Here is a 12,975-nt window from a genome sequence, read left to right as displayed (position 1 = left end):
GGGTCCTCCCACGCTGATTCAATGTGTATTATTGTTCATGATTTAAAAATGAAAGGTTATAAACACAACATTCAATAGCTGTTTTCATATAGTTATTTTTTGTGATGGCCTAGGCACTGCAAAATCTGCTCCTTCCAAGGTATCCCATCTCATAAAGATTTAGCTCATACAGTAAATTTTTCAAGAGGCCACATGGCGATCTTGCATGTCAAATCTTGCAATAAATGAATAAACATTGGACTGTAAAGGCATCATGCCATAGAACTACCCTCCAAAACACTTTGCCCCATATCCTGCTTCCCTAGACACCAATTTAGTGGACCCTCTTCTTTTTGGCAGGGACAATTCAAGCTGTTATAGCTATTCACACACAAATACTCCATTGTTTATATGGGCTAATGCTATAAATAGGTTATATAGAAATGCAAATTAAAGTATACTGCTTATCAGAACATTTTTTTTAAAAGAGCTAGAGATAAATATTTAAATTCTATTTACATTCTCAGGCAAAAGTGCCAAGTGCAGATTTCCAACAATATTCCTCAGGAAGTGTCTGGATGTCTAAGCATGTGGTAGAGTGACACAGGTCCATTATAGTGGAAAAATATGCTCTAATTTGATAAAGCATGTAATTATAGCACTAGTGACCCTGCAAATTAACATATAGTACACTTAGGAGCCACAGAGAACTGCTGGTTAGGAGCAGAAAAGAATGTTGAATCAATCAGCAGTGGTAGTCAGATAATCCAGCTATGCAAAATTTCTAACTGACCACAGATTACTAGCCGTGAGATAACTAACTAGAGTGTTGGCTGGGTAAGTGATATACATGACTAGTACCCATGAGATAACCGGTGTGTTGGTTGGGTAGACAGTGTACATGATTAGTAGTCATGAGATAACTGGTGTGTTGGTTGGGTAGGCGATGTACATGATTAATAGATTTGAGATAAAGTGTTGGTTGGGTAGACAATGTAAATGATTAGTAGCTGTGATATAACTGGTGTGTTGTTTGGGTAGGAGATGTACATGATTAGTAGCCATAAGATAACTGTGTTGGTTGGATAGGAAATGTACATAATTAGTAGCCATGAGATAACTGATGTGTTGGTTTGCTAGGAGATGTACACGATTAGTAGCCATGAGTTAACTGATGTGTAGGTTTGGTAGGAGATGTACATGATTGTAGCCATGATATAACTGGTATGTTGGCTGGGTAGGTAATGTACATGATTAGTAGCCATGAGATAACTGGTATGCTAGTTAGGTAGGAGAAGTACATTATTTGTAGCTTTGAGATAACTGATGTGTTGGTTGAGTAGGTGATGTACATGATTAGTAGCTGTGAGATAACTGGTGTGTTGGTTGGGTAGGTGATGTACATGATTAGTAGCTGTGAGATAACTGGTGTGTTGCTTGGGTAAGAGATGTACATGATTAGTAACTGTGAGATAACTGTGTGTTGGCTAGGTGGGAGATGTACTTGATTAGTAGCCATGAGATAACTGGTGTGTTGGTTGGGTAGGTGATGTACATGATTAGTAGCTATGAGATAACTGGTGTGTTGGTTCGGTAGGTGATGTACATGATTAGTAGCTGTGAGATAACTGATGTGTTGGTTGGGTAGGTGATGTACATGATTAGTAGCTATGAGATAACTGGTGTGTTGGTTGGGTAGGAGATGTACATGATTAGTAGCCGTGAGATAACTGGTGTGTTGGTTGGGTAGGAGATGTACATGATTTGTAGCCATTAGATAACTGGTGTGTTGGTTGGGTAAGAGATGTACATGATTAGTAACTGTGAGATAACTGTGTGTTGGCTAGGTGGGAGATGTACTTGATTAGTAGCTGTGAGATAACTGGTGTGTTGGTTGGGTAGGTGATGTACATGATTAGTAGCTGTGAGATAACTGGTGTGTTGGTTGGGTAGGTGATGTACATGATTAGTAGCTGTGAGATAACTGGTGTGTTGGTTGGTAGGTGATGTACATGATTAGTAGCTGTGAGATAACTGGTGTGTTGCTTGGGTAAGAGATGTACATGATTAGTAACTGTGAGATAACTGTGTGTTGGCTAGGTGGGAGATGTACTTGATTAGAAGCCATGAGATAACTGGTGTGTTGGTTGGGTAGGTGATGTACATGATTAGTAGCTATGAGATAACTGGTGTGTTGGTTCGGTAGGTGATGTACATGATTAGTAGCTGTGAGATAACTGATGTGTTGGTTGGGTAGGTGATGTACATGATTAGTAGCTATGAGATAACTGGTGTGTTGGTTGGGTAGGAGATGTACATGATTAGTAGCCGTGAGATAACTGGTGTGTTGGTTGGGTAGGAGATGTACATGATTTGTAGCCATTAGATAACTGGTGTGTTGGTTGGGTAAGAGATGTACATGATTAGTAACTGTGAGATAACTGTGTTATCTAGGTGGGAGATGTACTTGATTAGTAGCTGTGAGATAACTGGTGTGTTGGTTGGGTAGGTGATGTACATGATTAGTAGCTGTGAGATAACTGGTGTGTTGGTTGGGTAGGAGATGTACATGATTTGTAGCCATTAGATAACTGGTGTGTTGGTTGGGTAAGAGATGTACATGATTAGTAACTGTGAGATAACTGTGTGTTGGCTAGGTGGGAGATGTACTTGATTAGTAGCCATGAGATAACTGGTGTGTTGGTTGGGTAGGTGATGTACATGATTAGTAGCTATGAGATAACTGATGTGTTGATTGGGTAGGTGATGTACATGATTAGTAGCTATGAGATAACTGATGTGTTGGTTGGGTAGGCAGTGTACATGATTAGTAGCTGTGAGATAACTGGTGTGTTAGTTGGGTAGGCGATGTTCATGATTTGTAGCCATGAGATAACTGGTGTGTTGGTTGGGTAGGAGATGTATATGATTGTAGCCATGAGATAACTGGTGTTTTGGTTGGGTAGGAGATATACATGATTTGCAGCCATGAGATAACTGGTGTGTTGGTTGGGTAGGCGATGTACATGATTAGTAGCTGTGAGATAACTGGTGTGTTGGTTGGGTAGGAGATGTACATGATTAGTAGCCATGAGATAACTGGTGTGTTGGTTGGGTAGGAAATGTACATGATTAGTAGCTGTGAGATAACTGGTGTGTTGGTTGGGAAGGCGATGTACATGATTAGTAGCCATGAGATAACTGGTGTGTTGGTTGGGTAGGAGATGTACATGATTAGTAGCCATGAGATAACTGGTGTGTTGGTTGGGTAGGCGATGTACATGATTAGTAGCCATGAGATAACTGGTGTGTTGGTTGGATAGGAAATGTACATGATTAGTAGCTGTGAGATAACTGATGTGTTGGTTGGGTAGGCAGTGTACATGATTAGTAGCTGTGAGATAACTGGTGTGTTGGTTGGGTAGGTGATATACATGATTAGTAGCTGTGAGATAACTGATGTGTTGATTGGGTAGGTGATGTACATGATTAGTAGCTGTGAGATAACTGATGTGTTGGTTGGGTAGGTGATGTACATGATTAGTAGCTGTGAGATAACTGATGTGTTGATTGGGTAGGTGATGTACATGATTAGTAGCTGGGAGATAACTGATGTGTTGGTTGGGTAGGCAGTGTACATGATTAGTAGCTGTGAGATAACTGGTGTGTTAGTTGGGTAGGCGATGTACATGATTTGTAGCCATGAGATAACTGGTGTGTTGGTTGGGTAGGGGATGTATATGATTGTAGCCATGAGATAACTGGTGTGTTGGTTGGGTAGGAGATATACATGATTTGCAGCCATGAGATAACTGGTGTGTTGGTTGGGTAGGTGATGTACATGATTAGTAGCTGTGAGATAACTGGTGTGTTGGTTGGGTAGGAGATGTACATGATTAGTCATTCGGATTTAGAATTCGAATTTCGGTAATAACATTCGTTCTACATTCGAAATTCGAAAATTTACACATTCGCCCATCCCTAGTACTGGCAGCGGTATTTTTAATTTTTTTTCTGTAATGTAGCAGCCCACCCTCCCTGTGATTGCCAAAGTAGGGTCCTCCCACGCTGATTCAATGTGTATTATTGTTCATGATTTAAAAATGAAAGGTTTTAAACACAACATTCACTAGCTGTTTTCATATAGTTATTTTTTGTGATGGCCTAGGCACTGCAAAATCTGCTCCTTCCAAGGTATCCCATCTCATATAGATTTAGCTCATACAGTAAATTTTTCAAGAGGCCACATGGCGATCTTGCATGTCAAATCTTGCAATAAATGAATAAACATTGGACTGTAAAGGCATCATGCCATAGAACTACCCTCCAAAACACTTTGCCCCATATCCTGCTTCCCTAGACACCAATTTAGTGGACCCTCTTCTTTTTGGCAGGGACAATTCAAGCTGTTATAGCTATTCACACACAAATACTCCATTGTTTATATGGGCTAATGCTATAAATAGGTTATATAGAAATGCAAATTAAAGTATGCTGCTTATCAGAACATTTTTTTAAAAGAGCTCGAGATAAATATTTAAATTCTATTTACATTCTCAGGCAAAAGTGCCAAGTGCAGATTTCCAACAATATTCCTCAGGAAGTGTCTGGATGTCTAAGCATGTGGTAGAGTGACACAGGTCCATTATAGTGGGAAAATATGCTCTAATTTGATAAAGCATGTAATTATAGCACTAGTGACCCTGCAAATTAACATATAGTACACTTAGGAGCCACAGAGAACTGCTGGTTAGGAGCAGAAAAGAATGTTGAATCAATCAGCAGTGGTAATCAGATAATCCAGCTATGCAAAATTTCTAGCTGACCACAGATTACTAGCCGTGAGATAACTAGAGTGTTGGCTGGGTAAGTGATATACATGACTAGTACCCATGAGATAACCGGTGTGTTGGGTGGGTAGGCAGTGCACATGATTAGTATTCATGAGATAACTGGTGTGTTGGTTGGGTAGGCAGTGAACATGATTAATAGCCGTGAGATAACTGGTGTGTTGGTTGGGTAGGCGATGTACATGATTAATAGATTTGAGATAAAGTGTTGGTTGGGTAGACAATGTAAATGATTAGTATCTGTGAGATAACTGGTGTGTTGGTTGGGTAGGAGATGTACATGATTAGTAGCCATAAGATAACTGTGTTGGTTGGATAGGAAATGTACATAATTAGTAGCCATGAGATAACTGATGTGTTGGTTTGCTAGGAGATGTACACGATTAGTAGCCATGAGTTAACTGATGTGTAGGTTTGGTAGGAGATGTACATGATTGTAGCCATGATATAACTGGTATGTTGGCTGGGTAGGTAATGTACATGATTAGTAGCCATGAGATAACTGGTATGCTAGTTAGGTAGGAGAAGTACATTATTAGTAGCTTTGAGATAACTGATGTGTTGGTTGGGTAGGAGATGTAAATGATTAGTAGCTGTGAGATAACTGATGTGTTGGTTGGGTAGGTGATGTACATGATTAGTAGCTGTGAGATAACTGGTGTGTTGGTTGGGTAGGTGATGTACATGATTAGTAGCTGTGAGATAACTGGTGTGTTGGTTGGGTAAGATGTACATGATTAGTAACTGTGAGATAACTGTGTGTTGGCTAGGTGGGAGATGTACTTGATTAGTAGCCATGAGATAACTGGTGTGTTGGTTGGGTAGGTGATGTACATGATTAGTAGCTATGAGATAACTGGTGTGTTGATTGGGTAGGTGATGTACATGATTAGTAGCTGTGAGATAACTGATGTGTTGGTTGGGTAGGTGATGTACATGATTAGTAGCTATGAGATAACTGGTGTGTTGGTTGGGTAGGAGATGTACATGATTAGTAGCCATGAGATAACTGGTGTGTTGGTTGGGTAGGAGATGTACATGATTTGTAGCCATTAGATAACTGGTGTGTTGGTTGGGTAAGAGATGTACATGATTAGTAACTGTGAGATAACTGTGTGTTGGCTAGGTGGGAGATGTACTTGATTAGTAGCTGTGAGATAACTGGTGTGTTGGTTGGGTAGGTGATGTACATGATTAGTAGCTGTGAGATAACTGGTGTGTTGGTTGGGTAGGAGATGTACATGATTTGTAGCCATTAGATAACTGGTGTGTTGGTTTGGTAAGAGATGTACATGATTAGTAGCTGTGAGATAACTGTGTGTTGGCTAGGTGGGAGATGTACTTGATTAGTAGCTGTGAGATAACTGATGTGTTGGTTGGGTAGGTGATGTACATGATTAGTAGCTGTGAGATAACTGATGTGTTGATTGGGTAGGTGATGTACATGATTAGTAGCTGTGAGATAACTGATGTGTTGGTTGGGTAGGCAGTGTACATGATTAGTAGCTGTGAGATAACTGGTGTGTTAGTTGGGTAGGCGATGTACATGATTAGTAGCTGTGAGATAACTGGTGTGTTAGTTGGGTAGGCAATGTACATGATTTGTAGCCATGAGATAACTGGTGTGTTGGTTGGGTAGGAGATGTATATGATTGTAGCCATGAGATAACTGGTGTGTTGGTTGGGTAGGAGATATACATGATTTGCAGCCATGAGATAACTGGTGTGTTGGTTGGGTAGGCGATGTACATGATTAGTAGCTGTGAGATAACTGGTGTGTTGGTTGGGTAGGAGATGTACATGATTAGTAGCCATGAGATAACTGGTGTGTTGGTTGGGTAGGAAATGTACATGATTAGTAGCTGTGAGATAACTGGTGTGTTGGTTGGGAAGGCGATGTACATGATTAGTAGCTGTGAGATAACTGGTGTGTTGGTTGGGTAGGAGATGTACATGATTAGTAGCCATGAGATAACTGGTGTGTTGGTTGGGTAGGCGATGTACATGATTAGTAGCCATGAGATAACTGGTGTGTTGGTTGGATAGGAAATGTACATGATTAGTAGCTGTGAGATAACTGATGTGTTGGTTGGGTAGGCAGTGTACATGATTAGTAGCTGTGAGATAACTGGTGTGTTAGTTGGGTAGGTGATGTACATGATTAGTAGCTGTGAGATAACTGGTGTGTTGGTTGGGTAGGAGATGTATATGATTGTAGCCATGAGATAACTGGTGTGTTGGTTGGGTAGGCGATGTACATGATTAGTAGCTGTGAGATAACTGATGTGTTGGTTGGGTAGGCAGTGTACATGATTAGTAGCTGTAAGATAACTGGTGTGTTGGTTGGGTAGGCGATGTACATGATTAGTAGCCATGAGATAACTGGTGTGTTGGTTGGGTAGGAGATGTACATGATTAGTAGCTGTGAGATAACTGATGTGTTGGTTGGGTAGGCAGTGTTCATGATTAGTAGCTGTGAGATAACTGGTGTGTTGGTTGGGAAGGCGATGTACATGATTAGTAGCCATGAGATAACTGGTGTGTTGGTTGGGTAGGCGATGTACATGATTAGTAGCCATGAGATAACTGGTGTGTTGGTTGGATAGGAAATGTACATGATTAGTAGCTGTGAGATAACTGATGTGTTGGTTGGGTAGGCAGTGTACATGATTAGTGGCTGTGAGATAACTGGTGTGTTAGTTGGGTAGGCGATGTACATGATTAGTAGCTGTGAGATAACTGGTGTGTTGGTTGGGTAGGTGATATACATGATTAGTAGCTGTGAGATAACTGGTGTGTTGGTTGGGTAGGAGATGTACATGATTTGTAGCCATTAGATAACAGGTGTGTTGGTTGGGTAGGAGATGTACATGATTAGAAGCTGTGAGATAACTGGTGTGTTGGTTGGGTAAGCAATGTACATGATTAGTAGCTGTGAGATAACTGGTGTGTTGGTTAGGTAGGGATTTGCCGGCTTTGTAACCTCTGCATGGGTTATTCTGTAATACACAAATTCACCAGGATTGCCTAACCATAAAACTTAAATTTTTTATTACACTAGTAAGGGAGAAATAGCTGGTTTTCCAGTTTTGAGACTGCTCTAATTGGCCTTAGCAGAAGTGATAAGATAAGATATGCTACTCCAGTATTAAACCCATATTGGTTCCTCCAAATACATCAAGTAGTGGGAAGAGTGGAAGTTTGGGCAATGAAAAACAATTATATTCAGAAACAAATAACAAATATATTCAGAAAGTTTTCACAACAGAACTGCATGTTAATTACTTGCAAGTCTACAGAACAGTCTTGTAATTACATAGGCCTAGATGACAGGTGGAAAAAAAATAAGTGCAATTGTGCATTAACATTGCTCAAGGGCAGTCAGTAGCATATTTGTATTGCTTGAGCAATAGCCTAGGGTGTGGTAATATCTACATGTCGGATAGGGGGGGCACTCAGTAAAATTCAGGTGTGATATTGCTCAAGTGCGATGGGGTGACGCAAGTACTATAGTTCTTCAAATAGTTCTGTGCTATACTTTTAATAATAATGGTTGGTTTACTTCAGGTCTTAAGATGTGGCATTTTGGATTGTGCTCGAGTGCAACACGTAACTCCCCACTTGTAATACAAGCACAATGAGCGAGATAATATTGCTCAATGCTCTATCCAGTAAAACTATAGGGTGCACTAAAAAGCTTCATCCATGTTAAAAGGACATGAAACCCATTTTTTTTTTCTTTTGTGATTCAGAAAAAGCATGCAATTTTAAACAACTTTCCAATTTATTTCTATCATCTAATTTGTTTGATTTTCTTGGAATCCTTTGTTGAAGAGCATATCTAGATTGCCTTAGGAGCTGCTGATTGGTGGCTGCACATATATGTCTCATGTAATTGGCCCACTCATGTTCATTGCTGTTTCTTCAAAAAAAGATAATAAGAGAAGGAAGCAAAATAGATAATAATTGAAAAGTTTTTTTTTTAAATTGTATTCTCTATCTAAAGCATGGGTTTCATGCATTGTGCCCTTTAAGGCTAGTTTTGTATGCAGCCCAGCAGTGAAACAGTTAATTAGGTAACTGCAAGTGTGCAATTAGCAAACACTCCACAATGCAGACTGCAAGGTATGGTTCTCTTGTTAACTGTTTCACTGTTTGGCCGCACAGAAAACTGTCCTTAGAAGGAACACTGGTTTCATGTCCCTTTAAGTAGCTTTGATGAACATATTTAACCATAGACTTTAAAGGGACAGTCTAGTCCAAAATAAAATTTCAGGATTCAGATAGGGCATGTAATTCTAAACAACTTTCCAAATTACTTTTATCACCAATTTTGCTTTGTTTTCTTGGTATTCTTAGTTGAAAGCTAAACCTAGGAGGTTCATATGCTAATTTCTTAGACCTAGAAGGCCGCCTCTTATCTAAATGCATTTTGACAGTTTGTCCCCACTAGAGGGTGTTAGTTCATATGTGTCATATAGATAACATTGTACTCATGCACGTGGCGTTACCTAGGAGTCAGTACTGATTGGCTAAAATGCAAGTCTGTCAAAATAACTGAAATAAGGGGGCAGTTTGCAGAGGCTTAGATACAAGGTAATCACAGAGTTATAAAGTGGTTTCATTAATTCCCTAAGCAACTCTTATATAACTAATTAAGCCCAAAAGGTCTCAAATGTCCATTAAGGGAATTATATTTCTACTTGTAAGAATAGCATCACAGAAAAGTAACCTACAAAATCCGAGGTCATAATTGTGAGATCCAAGAGTGGTCTCTCTTTTTCCTTTTACCTTCCCTCACTTTCAGTTATTTCCCTTATGCTTGGTCCATGTAGGACCTCTAGCGTTGATCAGAGAAGGTTCACCTTGTTATAGGCATTACATACTATCCTTGTTGTTTTGTTTATGTTCTATGTTCTATTATGTAACACTTTCAGAAAACTTACTGTATGCCATTTTTGTTACATACCTATACTGTTTGTATGCCTATTTTGAGTACCTCAATAAAAAAATAATAATAAAAAAAAATGCATCATATATATAATTTACAAGCACCTATAAAAATAAATAAATTAATACACATTATTGAACCCCCCCCCCCCAAAAAAAAATAAAAAACCCCAAAAAACAGAGGTATAAAGTGTTATAATATAACTGTGTTGGTTATGCAAAACTAAGGAATGGGTAATAAAGGGATTATCTATCTTTTAAAACCATAAAAATTCTGTTGTAGACCTTTAAATACCAGATTGTTTTTTTATTATTTGTGTTAGGTTGCACAAAAGATAACACACCCTGCTCTGTATGTGCTAGACTACGCTTGCAGTCTAGGCTAGCCCATAGTGTTTTATGACCATTTGAAAAGACACAAGCATGTTTGTTTTGGGGGGACTTTTCTTCTTTGCAAAACTAATACTGCATTAAAAAAGGCTGTGTACCTTATCTGAATAGCAACACAAGATGTAGTCTAGTAAAACCATACAATTAGAGTAAACATGACTTAACAATCTCTGTGTAATATGGTATATATAATGCCTTTTAGTAGAACTGCAAATGGAAATTGAAAACAATACAAATTAATAAATAATGGTAGCTCTGATTAAATCTGTATATTGCCCATTTCAATCACTGTTTAATAAAGGGGAAAAACATATTGATTTTCCATTAGATGTGAAATTGAAATTTTAACTCTAAGTTGATTAAACGTATTTGAAGAAGTCAATTACATTAGTAATTTTTTTTCCTTCATGTTTGTTTAGCAGAACAAATTAATAGACATTATAAAATTAACCCCTTGCAACAAAACCCTTACCTCCTCAAAGAGTTCCAGACTGTATGTGTTATCATCATCTGCAAAATATACCACTCCATCTGGTGGGTTGGAAGAGTTTATATTGTCTCGGAGCCAGCGCAAACCCAGGTTTCTTTGCATTGTTCCTCGTGGTGTATGCGTTGGCATCCTTGATAAGCCTATCTTTAAATTGCGTGGGCTATCTACATTCAGATGGGTAAAGTTAATTCCTGACTTCTCCAACAGATTGGCCACCAGTTTGGTTCGTCTAGGAGCATCTTCCACCACAATCCAGTGCAAATTGACAACATGTAGAAAGGTGTTGGCTAGTCGGATCAGCTCTGCCTTCTGTACAGGCCTTGTGTAGGTTGGCGTTATCACATAGATAATGGGAAGATCCTCGGACCAAGGCGGAGGCCGCGAATATACATATGTCCTAACAACCATGGGAGTTTCTCGAGTAACGTGTTGGTGGCCACAGTGCAGGGATTCATCTTTCATCTGAGTTACATTGCTAAGGAGAGGTTTGGCTGTGGAATTGTCACCTGTGTCTTCTGAAACAATAAAAAAAACCAAAAAAACTTTATATTAAATTCTTACTTATAACTTTCATGCTGATACTAGAGTTGAAATTAATATGGTAAATTTAAACTGGCTTATTAAAGATATTTTAACAAATTAAATGTTGCAATAAAGTTATTTGAACGACAAATTCCCATCTTGTTCTACACTGACACACAATAGATCATTGAATAGTGTAAATGAACATTCTCCCACAGATAACTTGCACTACCTGTGTTTTCTGCTGTAGCAGATAATTCTGGGTAAAGATATATAAATGAGTTATAAAATGGTTTGTACTTTTTTGCTTCAAATATCAGTTTGAAGCGCAGATTTTCTTATGCTAGTGTAGTCCTTCTCCTGTTCTTAAAGGGACATAAAATAAGTTGGGATAGAGACAAATATAATAATATATTCTTTAATTACTTTACCTGCAAATTTATACTTCAGTGCCTCACCATTAACCCTTTCTTTTAAGTTTCTGAATTGTAAAGCTCTAACTCCCCCACACATTTCCGTCTATGGCTGTATCTATATCTATTGTTATTTTGGTAGAATGCAAAAATGCATAGGGATTATCTGATGGAGCATGTCTAGAAACTGTGAAATCAGTTGAAATACAATGCCTGTATCTAAACACTAATAAGGGGGGTGGAGTTGGCTGCTCCAGGCAGCTTAGCTATGTTATTCATTTTGCTTATTTTTTAAAAATTATTTAAAAATACTTGCCAGCAGTTTTTAACCATTTTTTTTATACAAACTATTTTTAATTAATAAGCCTGTTTAGGATATGCACAGATCTCAAATAGTTTTATGTCCCTTTAACCAAAGCAATGATTAAAGTGTACAGCAAAATAAATAAAATGCAGCTGCTCCAGCCGTATTAGGCTTCATCAGCACATGATTTTATAAAAGGTAGAGCCATAGGAAATGTGGTTGCTCCAACACAACTAAAAACTAAAAAAGAGGAACATAGTTCCTGGTTACAACATAAAGGTGTCTACAAATGCAGTTACCATTTATGTAAAGCGTGTGAACACTTGGAAGTGGGAGGTGGATTTAGGAGCTCAGTAACAGATGATCACTTTGAACAGAGAAATTGCTGCAATTGCAGGTTCACATATGCCATTTACCTCATTACTTGTCAAGACTGTGATGTACAGTACGTAGGATTAACTACCAGGGAGGTAAAGCATAGGATAAGAGAGCATCTTTCCAGTATACAATTGGGCAAACTAACCACCCCCTTAGTACAACACTTCAAGAGCAGACACAACAAAGACAGTAAAACTCTTAAATGGACAATTATTGAGATGGTCAGTAACAAGAGTAGGGGTGGAGACAGGGATTCCCTACTAGGTAAACAAGAGGTCTTTTGGATCCATAAATTGGAAACCAGAACCCCGTCAGGGTTAAATTCAGAATATGACGTTATAAACGTCTGGTAATAAGGTTCTCAAAAATCAATCTCCAAATATCAATTCCAAATTTGATTCATTTTAATTTGTTAGGTCAATGGTCTAAGACGGAGTTTAATTAGGACTCCGTTATAGGTTGCTATTATGCACTGATATTTTGAATGATTGACACTAAACAGAAGGAACAAAGAAACCAGAGAAAGAAAAATATATTTTGTTGCAAATTAGCACATATAAATGTATTTACACAAATTCGTGTTTTTGTAATGTATATATTTATCACTATGTGCTCTTTTGAGTTTTTATAGCACTGTTGTATATATATACATATGATAGTCTGAGTTTTAAAATGATGACACATAGCTTCCCCTATTAT

General features: G+C 38.4%; 1 protein-coding gene across 1 annotated transcript in view; it reads right to left on the bottom strand.

The window, feature by feature from the left end:
* Positions 1-12,975, bottom strand: part of LOC128651493 (galactosylgalactosylxylosylprotein 3-beta-glucuronosyltransferase 1-like) — a 72,683-nt gene that overhangs the window by 26,136 nt on the left and 33,572 nt on the right. The window contains exon 2 of the mRNA XM_053704529.1: positions 10,642-11,174. Coding sequence (XP_053560504.1) covers positions 10,642-11,174 — 533 coding nt within the window. The remainder of the gene's footprint in view (positions 1-10,641; positions 11,175-12,975) is intronic.

Source organism: Bombina bombina, chromosome 3 (genome assembly GCF_027579735.1).
Source record: "Bombina bombina isolate aBomBom1 chromosome 3, aBomBom1.pri, whole genome shotgun sequence".
NCBI lineage: Eukaryota > Metazoa > Chordata > Amphibia > Anura > Bombinatoridae > Bombina > Bombina bombina.
This window is presented reverse-complemented; position numbering and strand designations above follow the sequence as displayed.